This window comes from Cervus elaphus, chromosome 11, assembly GCF_910594005.1.
Source record: "Cervus elaphus chromosome 11, mCerEla1.1, whole genome shotgun sequence".
In the NCBI taxonomy this organism is placed as follows: domain Eukaryota; kingdom Metazoa; phylum Chordata; class Mammalia; order Artiodactyla; family Cervidae; genus Cervus; species Cervus elaphus.
Genome location: NC_057825.1, coordinates 30,920,966 through 30,937,078, shown reverse-complemented (window position 1 = coordinate 30,937,078; position 16,113 = coordinate 30,920,966). Strand labels below are relative to the sequence as shown.

At 36.0% G+C, this 16,113-nt stretch overlaps 1 protein-coding gene across 5 annotated transcripts in view; it reads left to right on the top strand.

Moving 5' to 3' along the window:
* Positions 1 to 16,113, top strand: part of ATAD2B (ATPase family AAA domain containing 2B) — a 132,535-nt gene that overhangs the window by 18,981 nt on the left and 97,441 nt on the right. For all 5 annotated transcript variants that reach the window (XM_043917274.1, XM_043917273.1, XM_043917272.1 and 2 more), the window contains 3 exons: positions 10,680 to 10,831; positions 15,376 to 15,425; positions 15,782 to 15,935. In XM_043917274.1, coding sequence (XP_043773209.1) covers positions 15,850 to 15,935 — 86 coding nt within the window. In that variant the 5' untranslated portion in view covers positions 10,680 to 10,831; positions 15,376 to 15,425; positions 15,782 to 15,849. The remainder of the gene's footprint in view (positions 1 to 10,679; positions 10,832 to 15,375; positions 15,426 to 15,781; positions 15,936 to 16,113) is intronic.

The window sequence follows — 16,113 nt, the reverse complement described above, 5'->3', positions numbered from 1 at the left end:
TCAGCAAAGTGATGTTTCTGCTTTTTAATACACTGTCTAGGTTTGTCATAGCTTTTTTTTCCAAGGAGCAATCATCTTATATACTTTTACTGGCCAATTTAAGGAGTTAGGAATTAAGTTTCTTTAAGGACAGACTGTTTAATTGTCAAGTATATTTAGTATCTACAGATATGCAGATGACACCACCCTTATGGCAGAAAGTGAAGAGGAACTAAAAAGCCTCTTGATGAAAGTGAAAGAGGAGAGTGAAAAAGTTGGCTTAAAGCTTAACATTCAGAGAACTAAGATCATGGCATCTGGTCCCATCGCCTCATGGGAAATAGATGGGGAGACAGTGGAAACAGTGTCAGACTTCATTTTTTTGGGCTCCAAAATCACTGCAGATGGTGATTGCAGCCATGAAATTAAAAGACACTTACTCCTTGGAAGGAAAGTTATGACTAACCTAGATAGCATATTAAAAAGCAGAGACATTACTTTGCCAACAAAGGTCCGTCTGGTCAAGGCTATGGTTTTTCCAGTGGTCATGTATGGATGTGAGAGTTGGACTGTGAAGAAAGCTGAGCGCCGAAAAATTGATGCTTTTGAACTATGGTGTTGGAGAAGACTCTTGAGAGTCCCTTGGACTGCAAGGAGATTCAACCAGTCCATCCTGAGGGAGATAAGTCCTGGGTGTTCATTGGAAGGACTGATGCTGAAGCTGAAACTCCAATACTTTGGCCACCTCATGCGAAGAGTTGACTCATTGGAAAAGACCCTAATGCTGGGAAGGATTGGGGGCAAGAGGAGAAGGGGACGACAGAGGATGAGATGGCTGGATGGCATCACCGACTCGATGGGCATGAGTTTGAGTAGACTCTGGGGGTTTGTGATGGACAGGGAGACCTGGCGTGCTGCAATTCATGGGGTCGCAAAGAGTCAGACACAACTGAGTGACTGAACTGAACTGAAAGTAATATATGTACATGTGAGCTCAGTCATATCCAGCTCTTTCCGACCCCGTGAACTGTACCTGCCAGGCTCTTCTGTCTGTGGAATTTTCTAGCGAAGAAATACTGGAGTTGGTGGCCATTTCCTTCTCCAGGGAATCTTCCTGACCCAGGAATCAAACCTGTGTCTCTTGTGTCTGCTGCATTGATAGGTGGATTCTTTACCACTTGCACCACCTGGGAACAAGATAACACAGTAATAGGTGTTAGTAAATTTTGTTTGTGGAAGGAATGGATCACTGAAGATAATACGCTTATGAAGTTATCTTACTACTACAAAGTCAAGGAAGTATCCTTACTTGAGACTATCCATTGTCAGGCTGTAGTTGTAGACATTTGTTACTTTTAGTGCTTGGTCAAATAGTTTGTTTTTTTCCTGGTAGCACTTAGCTGTCTTTAACCCCATTTGAAACATTTCTGTTAGATTGTATTGTGACAGCTGTCACATCAGCATGTATTAAAAAACAAACAAACTTACAAAATTGTTGAATTTTTGTGTAGCCATTATAATATTGAAGATGAAAGAAAAAAGCAACATTTTCACCAAATTATGCTTTATTGTTTCAAGAAAGGTAAAAATGCACTGAAATGCACAAAAACATTTGTATAACACATGGAGTCAGTGCTTTGACTGATGGAATGTGTCAAAAGTGGTTTGGGAAGTTGGCATGCTAGAGATTTCTCACTGGATGATGCTTCATGGTGGGGTAGACCAGTTGAAGTTGATGCCAATCAAAGTGAAATATTAACTGAGAACAATTTATGTTACACTATGTGGAAGATAGCCTACATACTCAAAATACCCAAATCAAGTGCTGAAAATCATTTGCACCAGCTTGGTTATGTTCATCGCTGTGGTGATTGGGTTCCACATAAGTTAGTCAGGAAAAACCTTGACTGCATTTCTGCATGTAATTCTCTACTTAAATGTAATGAAAATGTTCCATTTTAAAAATGTGATGGGTGATGAAAAGTGGATACTGTACAATAATGTGGAATGGAAGAGATTGTAGGGCAAGTGAAATGAACCACCACCTACCACACCAAAGGCCAATCTTCATCCCAAGAAGGTGGTGTATATATGGTGGGATTGGAAGGGAGTCCTCTATTATGAGCAGGAGCAGATTCCAAACAATTAATTCCAACAGTACCGCTCCTAGTTAGAGCAACTAAAAGCAGTGCTCGATGAAAATTGTCTGGAATTAGTCAACAGAAAATGGATATTCTTTGATCATGAAGACATTTAGCGAGACTGCATATTTCTCTGATGACCAGGCAAAAACTGTTAGAGCTTGCTTGGAAAGTTCTGGTTTATCCACTGTATTCACCAGAGATTGCACCTTCAGATTTTCATTTATTTCAGTCTTTACAAAAATTCTCTTCATGAAAAAATTTCGAAAGACTGTAAAAGGCACCTAGAATAGTTCTTTGCTCAGTAAGATAAAAAGTTTTGGGAAGGTGGAATTATGAAGTTGCCTGAAAAGTGAAGTGAAAGTGAAGTTGCTCAGTCATGTCCGACTCTTTGTGACCCCATGGACTGTAGCCTACCAGGTTCCTCCGTCCATGGGATTTTCCAGGCAAGAATACTGGAGTGGGTTGCCATTTCCTTCTCCAGGAGATCTTCGCGACCCAGGGATTGAACCCGGGCCTCCCACATCATAGCAGACGCTTGACCGTCTGAGCCACCAGGTAATGGAACAAAATGGTGAATACATTGTTCAATAAAGTTCTTGGTGAAAGTAAAAAATGTGTCTGTCACTTAAAAACCGAAGAAACTTTTTGGCCAACCGAATACTTCCTCAACCTGGTTTTAAGAATCTTATGCCCTGGTGGCTCAGATGGTAAAGAGTCCGTCTGCAGTGTGGGAGACCTGGGTTCGTTCCTTGGGTTGGGAAGAGTCCCTGGAGAAGGAAATGGCAACCCACTCCAGCATTCTTGCCTGGAGAATTCCATGGACAGAGGAGCCTGGCGAGCTACAGTCCATGGGTTCGCACAGAGTCAGACTGAGTGACTAAGCACAGCACATGAAGTAAATGGTAGTTTTTGAGTTACAGTGGTAGTGCTGCAATAGGAGACTGTTCTCTCGTTTAAGTCTGTGGCATGTTTTAGGCTGCCCATTGTCTCTTTGTCATTTTAAGTCATGTAATATTTTCAGATAAAAAGATATTATCTTCCAGGAAGAAAATTGCAGTTTAAACTGTAAGAGATATAAACTATTTTTATCTTTTTATAACTCCTCAGCTCACTTCTATATTTTTTCCCCTTTCTATAGTCTTTCATGATGATTATTTAGAAATATTAAGCTAGTAAGCTGTTGCTCTTGGGATATTTGAGGAAATTTTAGGATATTTTGTGTGTCTGAAGTTTTAGGACTTTGTAGAATAGTATTGGCTCTAAGAAAATAAATAGCAGTGTGAGTTTTGTTTTCTGAAGTCATGGTAACTGCTGCCTCTGTGAATTCTTTTTACAAATGAAAGAAAAAGAAATTGACTGCACTTTTAAGCTCTCTCATGAACACAGGAGTACCCAGTTTTTCAAAAGGTGGAAGAAAAAGCTGTCTTATAAAGGGAACTGGAACAGATTGATGGCACCAATATACTTTCTAACAGGGGCTGTTCCTATTCTGTTTTTTCTTTTCTCTTTGAGGCTCTTTTCCTCATCAGTTATCTTGCTCTTTTTTGGGGGAAGGGGCTTGCTGTATGGTTTGTGGGATCTTAATTTTTGCTTTTGAACTGTGGTGTTGGATAAGGCTCTTGAAAGTCCCTTGGACTGCAAGGAGATCCAGCCAGTCCATCCTAAAGGAAATCAGTCCTGAATATTCATTGGAAGGACTGGTGCTGAAGCTGAAACTCCAATACATTGGCCACCTCATGAGATGAACTGACTTAGTTGAAAAGACCCTGATGCTGGGAAAGATTGAAGGCAGGAGAAGGGGACAACAGAGGATGAGATGGTTGGATGGCATCACTGACTCAATGGACATGAGTTTGAGTAAACTCTGGGAGTTGGCGAGGGACAGAGGCCTGGCGTGCTGCAGTCCATGGGGTCGCAAAGAGTCGGACACGACTGAGTGACTGAACTGAACAGAGTTCCCTAATCAGGGATGAAACCCAGCAGTGAGAGCACCAAGTCTTAACCACTGGACCACCACGGAATTCCCCTCTTTAAATTTTTATTATAGCTTATTCTTTTCTGTGGTCCCTTTTCTTCTATTTACAAGAATCCAGGTCTCTTAAAAAAAAAAAAAAATTCTTCACTGACTTCTTTGACTTTGTAACCTCTTTAAGACTATCGTCTTGTTTTTCTTAATTCTGACACTTTCAAGAGTAGCGTTGTGGTTTATCACCTGTACATTCTCACCACTCACTCAATTCTTCACTTAGTGATTTCCACCTCAGCATTTTGCAGAAATTGCCCTATCAGAAGTTACAGTGGCCTCCTAATTACCAATCCACACATTTACCAGCTTTTATCCCATCTGATCTTTTTATGACCAACTTCCAGTCCCCTTGTTTGAGTGAGACACTGTGTTTTTCTCTGGTTTATGTGAGATCCTTTCAGCTCATTTCTGTAATATAGACATTTTTTAAAGGTTTTTTACTTTTGTTCTCTTGTTTTTTCACTCTGTATGTTACCTATGACCCCTTTAGTACAATTTCATTTCTATCTCTAGTCCTCACATCACTCTGTCTCAGAACTGCGTTTCCCACAATCTGATAGACATTTCCCTAGATTTCTGGCTAGAATTCTAAACCTAACTTTCAAAATCATAATTCACTGTTACATTTCTCCCATCAGCAGCTGCAGACTACCTCCCTCCCCCCACATCCCTCTACCTTCCTCCATAGCTCCTAAAACACAGCAACCACTTTTTATGCCCACCTTGTCTTTACATTTGATACTGGTGTTCCACCTGTATGCAGGACAGGAAGCAACAGTTAGAACTGGACATGGAACAATTGACTGGTTCCAAATAGGAAAAGGAGTACATCAAGGCTGTATATTGTCACCCTGCTTATTTAACTTATATGCAGAGTACATCATGAGAAATGCTGGGCTGGAAGAAGCACAAGCTGAAATCAAGATTGCCGGGAGAAATATCAATAATCTCAGATATGCAGATGACACCACCCTTATGGCAGAAAGTGAAGAGGAACTAAAAAGCCACTTGATGAAAGTGAAGAAGGAGAGTGAAAAAGGTGTCTTGAAGCTCAACATTCAGAAAACTAAGATCATGGCATCTGGTCCCATCACTTCATGGGAAATAGATGGGGAGACAGTGGAAACAGTGTCAGACTTTATTTTTTTGGGCTCTAAAATCACTGCAGATGGTGATTGCAGCCATGAAATTAAAAGATGCTTGCTCCTTGGAAGGAAAGTTATGACCAACCTAGACAGCATATTAAAAAGCAGAGACATTACTTTGCCAACAAAGGTCTGTCTAGTCATGGCTATGGTTGTTCCAGTAGTCATGTATGGATGTGAGAGTTGGACTATAAGGAAAACTGAGTGCTGAAGAATTGATGCTTTTGAACTATGGTGTTGGAGAAGACTCTTGAGAGTCCCTTGGACTACAAGGAGATCCAACCAGTCCATCCTGAAGGAGATCAGTCCTGGGTGTTCATTGGAAGGACTGATGCTGAAGCTGAAACTCCAATACTTTGGCCACCTCATGCAAAGAGTTGACTCACTGGAAAAGACCCTAATGCTGGGAATGATTGGGGGCAGGAGGAGAAGGGGACGACAGAGGATGAGATGGCTGGATGGCATCACTGACTCGATGAACATGGGTTGGGTGAACTTTGGGAGTTGGTGATGGACAGGGAGGCCTGGCGTGCTGCGATTCATGGGGTCACAAAGAGTCGGACAAGACTGAGCAACTGAACTGAACTGAATCTCTTAGTCATTCCATTTTCTGGAATCAATTTCTTATTTTCTATATCTATAATGCTGTATGAATCCATTATCAGGACTTGAATCAATCTCTTGGTTTACTAATTCACTTACTGCCTTGAATTTTTCATTTTTTAATGCTGTGCTTGGGTACATTCTTTTTGTCTTTTAAGTCCAGTTTCTAGATTTCTGAACGAATTCTAATCTGGGCAGGAAGTCTTTCCTGAAAACCGGGGCAGCATAAAATTCTTCTCTGTTTCATTATTCTCAAGTTCTTTTACCTAATTTTAGGAGATTTATGGTAGAATAGTGTTTAATATTTGTGGTAGCTGATGAGTATGGTTCAAGAAACTCAGGGGATTAACTTTTACAAATTGGAAAACTTTTCTACCTATTTTAGAAGGTTAGAATTTAGTCAAAAAGTCACTTAGGTGGGAAGGACAACTTTTTATTGTACTTTTATCTTTTGTACGATTTGACATTATTACTATTATACCTCTCGGAATATATCACATCATTGAATCATGTTCCTCTGTCAATTCTAGGTGTTCCATTATTGTTATAAAATAAAATCCACATGATTTATGATGTCTTCCTTCATCTTAGCTAGCAGTTACCATATTTTGCTTTCAGAGAACTGTGTATTTCTAGATTCTTTACCGTCTGAGCCACCAAGGAATCCCATTCCTATTACAGTACTTACTATAATTTGCAATATATCATTACTGTAGCTGTCAGTTCAATAGATTGTGTATAAGGTTTAAGAAGGCTTTAGTCTCTTTTTTAAACCATTACCTAGTCCTCCCCCCATGTCTTATGTGCACAGTAGGTCCCCAACAAATGTTTGCTAAATGAAATTATTCCCTTTGTTTGAAATGCCTTTCCTGCTCATGGATTGTAATCACTCTGACACATATTGCTAAATGACTGTGGGTAGATTGCATAATCTCTCCTAAATATTTTTATCCTGAAACTAGCAACGCCTTCCCTCAAAGGGTTAGGTTATAATTAACTAGTAAAATGCTTTGAAGAAGTTAAAGTTAAGCATTATGATCATCCTATTAAAGGTGAACTGTTGGTATCAGGTTTGTAGGTAAAGCTTTCCCAAAGCTTGAAGTTAATTAGATGGTGTTGAAGTAATTATTTTGTAGTATTTGCATCTTGGTTGTTTTGCTTTACTTAAATCCCTAGAGTTCTTTGGAGGGAAGGAAGCCTTTGTAATGCTGTTTATACGCCGAGTCACGATTGAAGTGTTTTCACTGTAGAGTAGTACAGTGCAGCATTTAAGATGATGTGTATCACGCTATACTTACATCTTTTATATGCCAGAGGTCCTCAGACTTCTGTGTGCTAAGAATCATTTGGAGGCCCTCACTGAAAATATCCCACCTCCACCCAAGGTTCTAGTTTAGCAGGTTATGTTTCTTTTTTTTTTTTTTTTTATTTTTTCAGTGGGTTTTGTCATACATTGACATGAATCAGCAATAGATTTACACGTATTCCCCATCCCGATCCCCCCTCCCACCTCCCTCTCCACCCGATTCCTCTGGGTCTTCCCAGTGCACCAGGCCCGAGCACTTGTCTCATGCATCCCACCTGGGCTGGTGACCTGTTTCACCATAGATAATATACATGCTGTTCTTTCGCAACATCCCACCCTCACCTTCTCCCACAGAGTTCAAAAGTCTGTTCTGTACTTCTGTGTCTCTTTTTCTGTTTTGCATATAGGGTTATCATTAGCATCTTTCTAAATTCCATATATATGTGGTAGTATGCTGTAATGGTCTTTATCTTTCAGGCTTACTTCACTCTGTATAATGGGCTCCAGTTTCATCCATCTCATTAGGACTGATTCAAATGAATTCTTTTTAATGGCTGAGTAATATTCCATGGTGTATATGTACCACAGCTTCCTTATCCATTCATCTGCTGATGGGCATCTAGGTTGCTTCCATGTCCTGGCTATTATAAACAGTGCTGCGATGAACATTGGGGTGCACGTGTCTCTTTCAGATCTGGTTTCCTCAGTGTGTATGCCCAGAAGTGGGATTGCTGGGTCACATGGCAGTTCTATTTCCAGTTTTTTAAGAAATCTCCACACTGTTCTCCATAGCGGCTGTACTAGTTTGCATTCCCACCAACAGTGTAAGAGGGTTCCCTTTTCTCCACACCCTCTCCAGCATTTATTGCTTGTAGACTTTTGGATAGCAGCCATCTGACTGGGGTGTAATGGTACCTCATTGTGGTTTTGATTTGCATTTCTCTGATAATGAGTGATGTTGAGCATCTTTTCATGTGTTTGTTAGCCATCTGTCTGTCTTCTTTGGAGAAATGTCTGTTTAGTTCTTTGGCCCATTTTTTGATTGGGTCATTTATTTTTCTGGAATTGAGCTTCAAGAGTTGCTTGTATATTTTTGAGGTTAATCCTTTGTCTGTTTCTTCATTTGCTATTATTTTCTCCCAATTTGAGGGCTGTCTTTTCACCTTACTTATAGTTTCCTTTGTTGTGCAAAAGCTTTTAAGTTTCATTAGGTCCCATTTGTTTAGTTTTGCTTTTATTTCCAATATTCTGGGAGGTGGGTCATAGAGGATCTTGTTGTGGTTAATGTCGGAGAGTGTTTTGCCTATGTTCTCCTCTAGGAGTTTTATAGTTTCTGGTCTTACATTTAGATCTTTAATCCATTTTGAGTTTATTTTTGTGTATGGTGTTAGAAAGTGTTCTAGTTTCATTCTTTTACAAGTGGTTGACCAGTTTTCCCAGCACCACTTGTTAAAGAGGTTGTCTTTTTTCCATTGTATATCCTTGCCTCCTTTGTCAAAGATAAGGTGTCCATAAGTTCGTGGATTTATCTCTGGGCTTTCTATTCTGTTCCATTGATCTATATTTCTGTCTTTGTGCCAGTACCATACTGTCTTGATGACTGTGGCTTTGTAGTAGAGTCTGAAGTCAGGCAGGTTGATTCCTCCCGTTCCATTCTTCTTTCTCAAGATTACTTTGGCTGTTCAAGGTTTTTTGTATTTCCATACAAATCGTGAAATTATTTGTTCTAGTTCTGTGAAAAATACCGTTGGTAGCTTGATAGGGATTGCACTGAATCTATAGATTGCTTTGGGTAGAATAGCCATTTTGACAATATTGATTCTTCCAATCCATGAGCATGGTATGTTTCTCCATCTGTTTGTGTCCTCTTTGATTTCTTTCATCAGTGTTTTATAGTTTTCTATGTATAGGTCTTTTGTTTCTTGGGTTATGTTTCTTAATGACAAATCAGGTGCTTTCTGATCAGTTAGTATGTGGACAACACTGAGAGATACTCCTGAATGAAGCTGTAAAAAGCCTGTAGAATATGAGGGAATGACTAGTAAATAAACATACAAACTCATATGACTTATGATGTTCAAAGTCATTAGTTATATTATATTAACAGAGTTATATAATAACTCACATATTTAAAAAATGGCTTGACTTCAAATACTTTTACTGTTTTTCCTTTAATTCAATAAATACGTAGTACTTATTCCCAGAGTGTGTTTGAGAAACTTCAGTACCTACAGATAGCTCCAGTTGGTGATGGACAGGGAAGCCTGGTGTGCTGCAGTCCGTGGGGTCCCACAGAGTCGAACATGACTGAGCAACTGAACTGACAGATGCTCCATGAAAAAAGAGCTTGATTAAATAAGTTTGTGAATTGTTATATACTGTCATCCATACTTGGAGATTTATATTGCACGTTAACTTATTTTCTGTATCACCATGTGGCCTGTGGGATCTGAGTTCCTCTACCAGGGATAGAACTTGGGCCTCTTGCATTGAAAGTAGAGAGTCTTAACCATTGGACTGCCAGGGAAGTCCCTGCATATTAACATGCTAAAGACTCTTACAAGTCCTGAAGCAAAAAACCTTGGACCTCATTGTTTTCTGAAATTTATTTGACTATGAGCTTTCCTTTGTTTCTCCTAGCAATTTCTATTAATTTACTGAACAAACTTGAGGAAATCTTGTCTTTTTCTTCCCCCCCAGTTAGGAAATGAGTGAATGAATTGAATAAGGAGGATTGGGGAGGGAAAATTCTTAGTAGGATGCCAACTAAACTATATAGGAGTGATTGGATTAGATAATTACCACCATAATGGTATTGGATAAAGGCAAGTAGTAGTGAATGTTGTGGCTAGTGAGTTTGATGAAGAACAGAGTATTGGTTAATTTTAAGAATGATTTCACATAAACTAATCAAATACAAAGGGAAAAATAGTGACTTTATAGTGGGAAAACCTGGCAGACACCAACTTGACTAGGTGATCAAGATTATTCTTAATGATGGGTAGGTACAATATGCATAGTATCATGTCTGTATATTCTTCCATGAATGTTATGGCCTGAATTGGGTTACGAGGAACATCTGGTAGGCCCAGACTGATGGTCATTCCAGAGAATTAAAAAACCTATATTCTTAACTGAGGGCATGAGGAACTGAGGGGACTGTTCCAGATAGGAGACAGAGGAGGTATGATAACTACATACCTCCTGGATATATTTTGAATCAGATAGGAAAGAGAGACCATGTTGGGACATTTGATAACATTTGAATGTATCTGCAAATTAGCTCTGTGTTATATCAATGATATTTCCTAATTGGGAGGATTGAATGATACTAATGTAGCAGAATTTTCTTGCTTTGTAAGTTACACACTGGACTATTTAGGAGAGGAATGATGAATCATGTCATAAAAACATATATCTACACATCTTTTCTGTAGGTCATGAATAGTAAGTACATTTTAAACTTTTTCTTTCAGAAAGCTGAAGCTGATGGTAGTTTAAGTGATAGCCACGTGTCTCCTCCAGCCAAACGCACTTTGAAACAACCTGACTCTGTTTGCAAAGACAAATCAAAATCACGAACTACTGGTCAGCGAGAAGAATGGAACATATCAAGTGGACAGGCCAGGTGAGAAGGGAGAACTCACCCATTGTTTTTTCATAATTTTTTTGATGGGATTCAGGGGTGATATTAATGCTAATTTTCTTAAATTGTAAAACCACCTGTCTGGGAATACTTATAAATTGTGTTAAGCTTATAATTTTTGTGTGTAATTTTATTTTCTCTATACCAAAAATACATTTAGTATGTAATAGAAACTATTATTACTTAAAATGTTAAGAATTTTGATAGGTCTTGAATGTGCATACATGTTTATACTCCTGAAAATTTAAATAAAAACAATGGTTAGAAGTATATTTTTTATTAGAAAAAAAAAATCTCTTCTTCCTAAAATTATTAAATATTCCACTTGAATTGGTATGCTAAAATGTAATAAAATCTCAATTAATTTTTAAGAAATCTTTTCATGTATCTGTTTTCAACTTAAATTTTCTTTGTGTCTGTTTTGATATGTATTATGAACATAATTTTACTCACCAAAGTAAGTGGTACTAATTTAATGTGGATAGGATAGCTGTACACACACGCAGAAAAGATTTAAATTTTCAGCTTAGAATCATTAGCTTCTCTTTTATCCAAAGTCTTTGATGTAAAAGTGCTGATGATGTGCCAAATGCAAACAAAAGTGAAAGGGAATTCCTTTTTGACAGTATTTTTATGTCTGTAGGTAAATTCTGGACATTTTTATTAGTCTTTAATGAAAATAATCTTTGGAGTTATATAGATTTTGATAGGCGTTATACATTTACTAGTCTCTAAAGAGTCTATGCCTAATTTAATATGTACCACTTTATTTAAAATTTTTAATTTTTACATTGTCTGAGAGCTAAGTTGAAAATTATGTGAATCAGTCTATTGATTTTTTTTTTTTAACTTTCCCAGCTTTCCCATACTCATTCATCTGTGAGATGAAACAGATCCAGATCACTATAATGATGTCACTTAAAATAAGTACTTCCCTTTAATTATACTTCTCCACTTGATTTATGGGTTGTAATCTGTATCCTGTGTTTATTAGATGAGTGAATCAGGCTTATTTTTCTAACAAATGTTTCTAAAAAGTATTCTTTTACTGTTAAAAGTTTGGCCTTTAATTGTAAGATAATTTTAACAGTGTAACTCAAGTATGAGTCTCTTTAGTATAGTAGATTTCTCACATCTTATCCACTCAGAGATCTGTATAAATTAATCTTGATCATGTCTTTCATGTAAAAAGAACAGAGAGTTTTGCTTCCATTTAGATACCTTAAGAGTTTGATATTCCTTTAAAAAAACTTTAAATACATTTTGAATAAGAAACTTAAGAAATAATGAATACTAATAGAATTTACTGCTTCTGTTTTGGCAGGAGAATAATGTTTGGCAGTTCACACAATTTTAAATGTTTTTGGGTTAAACTTTCATTGAGGAATGTGATTAAGTGCTACACTGCTAGAGTCTTTAGATTCAGATGACCTGAAAAGAAAATGCCATTTGATCTGTCAGATTCAACAGAATTGAATTTTTGGGAAACTTGTAGTTTAAAAATATTTTAGATTTTGAGATAATATAAATACAAAAACCAGGATTTATATGAGTGCTTATATTAGTTTTTATGTCATGAACCTGAGAATCCTAATTCCTTTATTTTGGTAATCTAAAGTCCTAAGAGCATCTAAGGTAAAATGACTGAAGTTCTTTGACAAAAATGACTTTTTAAAATACAGTTCATTTGGAGGAAAATTGAATAAAGATAAAAATTAGTATTAGCTATGAAAAATGGTGAATCTTAAAGGACTTTAACAACCATTAAATTCTTTAAAGAAACTACTGTTGATTTGTAAAATAACATTTAGGAATAACTTTTAGAGATTGGATGAAGATAGAGATTAAAATGGAACTGGAACTTTGAAGTCTTCATAAATGATTTGAGATAGATTATAAGTTTTCTTTGGGGGAGGAATCTGGGTTTATATATTTAAAGTCCCACGTTTATTAATATAGTTACAGTGATTGATAATATTTTTGTAAAATGAGGATTTTCTTGGTAAAAATCTTTACTGTATTACTACATCTTTTCTTCTTTGGCTTATATGTAGAAATTCATAAATATACTTGCTAACCTAGATAGCTGTTGCAGCTTACAAATATTTTGAGTTCAGAATCCCATTTCATTGACTTTTGTCAGGTGACATTTATTTAGCCACTAGATATTTATCTAATTTGGAGGCTGTGTGTTGGGGAGTAGGTGATTGGGAGAGTCAACGTGGAGAACATGGCATGCATTTGATGACTGTAGAATAATAGAGAGACATACTCTGAGAAACACACGAAATTAAATCTTTGATAAGCCTAACTGTGCACTAAAGTGTAATATGTGTGAAAATTTTGTTTGTGGTCAGATGATTAGGGAGTAGTGAGGTTAGGCAGAAGTGTAATCACCACTGCTGAGGCTCATTAGAATTGAAGGCTGCTAGTGGTTAAAGTTTTTCCAAATGAATGCTTTTGCTGAATTGAGCTTTAAAATCCTCATAAATCATTGAATGCCTTGGGTTTATGTGGGTGAATAAGTAATGATTTTTGAGTCTGGTATTGAACTTGGTAGTGTGTCCCGTGTAATTAAAGGTGTAGAAACTTTTAATGTAATAATTACTGAATGCAGGGATAGTGTCTCCATTTAAAAAATTTAGGGTACAGAGATAAAGGGAAATATCCCCCACTTACTCCTCATTTTAAAAATAAACAAAGGGGACTTCATAATCATAAAGGATTTATTAGAGGATTCCTTTAATTAGTGAACCTGCATGGTTACACTTTAAGTGATTAATTTTTGGGAACATTGATTCAAGAGACTTTTAAAGCACCTGTATAATTGTATAGGCAGACCAAGCCTTGAAATACCAATATTATCTTTTTATACCCAAGTATTTCATATTCTATCTCCTTTTTTTCTTTCTCCTTTTTATAAAGAGAAATAATAATGGTACAATGATGACAATAAGCCATGATTGTAAGATAATGGGATTGATTGAAGAAGTTTTCTTTTTTCTCCCACCTTAAATCGGATCTTTCATTAGCAATGAAATAAAAGCAAGTAAGCACTGTCTTCTTTAGAGGAACAAAAATTGTTACTGTGCTTTCATCCTAGTGATGTTATTTTTTCAACAGAGTTTTAGATTTCTTTTGTAGAATGATTTTAGGGTTAGCATCTTTTCTTTTGAATAATTTATGTGAAATTCCAACCATTTGGTCTTACATACGGCTAAAATTCATTTGAAGCCAAGAGTTGTGAATTAACTGATTAAACTGAGTTAATGTTATGTTGGGTCCAAAGCCAAAGTGTATTTATGCTTTTTCTATGTGGTTTTAAGTGGATTTTAAGAGTGATTCTAGGAAATTCCACATGTATAATGTTCTAAGGAATAACCTAAGAACACATCAATTTTATTACTTATAGTCAAGCTCATATACCAGGAGAACTGTGTAATAAAGATGCTAAAAATGAAATACTTTCCAAGAAGTAGTATTTTAGAACAAGATGGTTGTGTTGTTTTCCTGGGGAAAGGAGGGATGGAGTTTTTTGTTTTTGTGTTCTTGATAGTCGGAAGGTATGTAATAGTTTTTGTTTATATCATATAGTCATCCTGTCTGTGACTTTTACTAGACAGGGACATTTATAATTAATATTTATAACATTTAATATTTATAATTAACATAAAGCATGCTGGAGTAACCAAAAATGTTAGAATATTTTAGTTAAAAAATTGTTGTGCAAGCCACATAGATAAGCAGAAGAAAGTCATATACACTATTTTTTGAATGTTCTCTCTCTCCTTTTTAATATTTGGAAATAATAATTGTTGGGTATTTAAAAAAATAAGTTTACGTTGACAGCTCTTTTATTATGTAACAATTTTTAGTTTTTGTTTTTGAATTTTAATTGTAGTAAGGTATACTGCAAATTTCTTCCATAAGTTTTCCTATTTTGATGACACTTTAAGTATCTTTCTAGTGACTTAACATTTCTGTCCCTCCACCAAAAGGGAGAGTGGTACAATGACTTTTGAGAGATTAACTAAGTTTTCATGTATTAGTTTAGAATGTGTAATATAATACTTTGAAGAAATTATTAAACATTGTTGGTGTTCAAGTACTTTTTTCTTCTTACAATTTATTGTTTGAATAACTTTGTTTGAATCTTAGGTTGTCAATGGAAACAAGTAGTAAAGGTCTATAACCATTGCTGTTTATGGCATTAGTTAACTTTATGATACATACAAAGCTTAAGCCTTTTCATTGGATTTTAATTTATAGAGTTGAAGACAGAGTGAGTTCAGTTTATAACTTGTTATTAAAGTTTTTCTTGAAGTAATGAAATGACTTTTCACTAGTGTATTTTATTAATTTGTATATTGTCAATCTTAAGGTAAAAAATTGTTGTCTTTCCTTTTAAAAAAGTTAATATTGCATTAGTGACATTTTAAAGATTAAAGTGATTCCACCAGCATTGCATTTTTGTTTCTTTAAATGAATGTTGATGTGTTTGCATATTAAATATAATTGTGTTCTAGGTTAACTTCTCAGCCTGGTGCTACATTACCAAACGGACATAGTAGCTTATGTGAGTATTCTGTTATGAAACTGGTTAGTATTGAAATGCTTATAATGTTATTAGAGTTCTAAAGTGGGGTAAAATAGAGTAATTTACTAGTATGCTCAGCATACTGTTGGAAGTGACTGGATTACAGTCATGGTAAATATGTATATAATTGTTAAACATTGAGAAATTAGTACAATTGAAATAATTTAAGTTATCATGGCAGATTGTAAACAGTTTTAGAAATTTAACATTATTGGATATTAAAGCCATTTAAGAGGTTATAGTAAGCTCCTTATAGTCTTTTTAAAGTAATTTTTGATTTTTTTCTTTCTTTTTATACTCTGTACTTTGAAATGGAAATTTCTCTCTTCTTGTAGCCCTTCGAAGCCATCCCCATCGAGGGGAAAAGAAAGGAGATGGGGACCTTTCTTGTATAAATGGTGACATGGAAGTCAGAAAAAGCTGTCGTTCCAGGAAAAACAGATTTGAAAGTGTGAACCAGAGTTTGTTATTTGATCAACTGGTAAATAGGTATGAATGTTTTTGCAGTAAGCAGTTTCATGTAATTTTTTTTTTTAAGCCAGTTATATTTTAAAAAGTAACTTAGACACTGACTTAGCAATCAGTACAATTATTTAAAAACTTAATCTGAATTAACCATGGTTAGCAATAATTGTTAATTTCTAGTCACTTTACTAGATTTAATGCA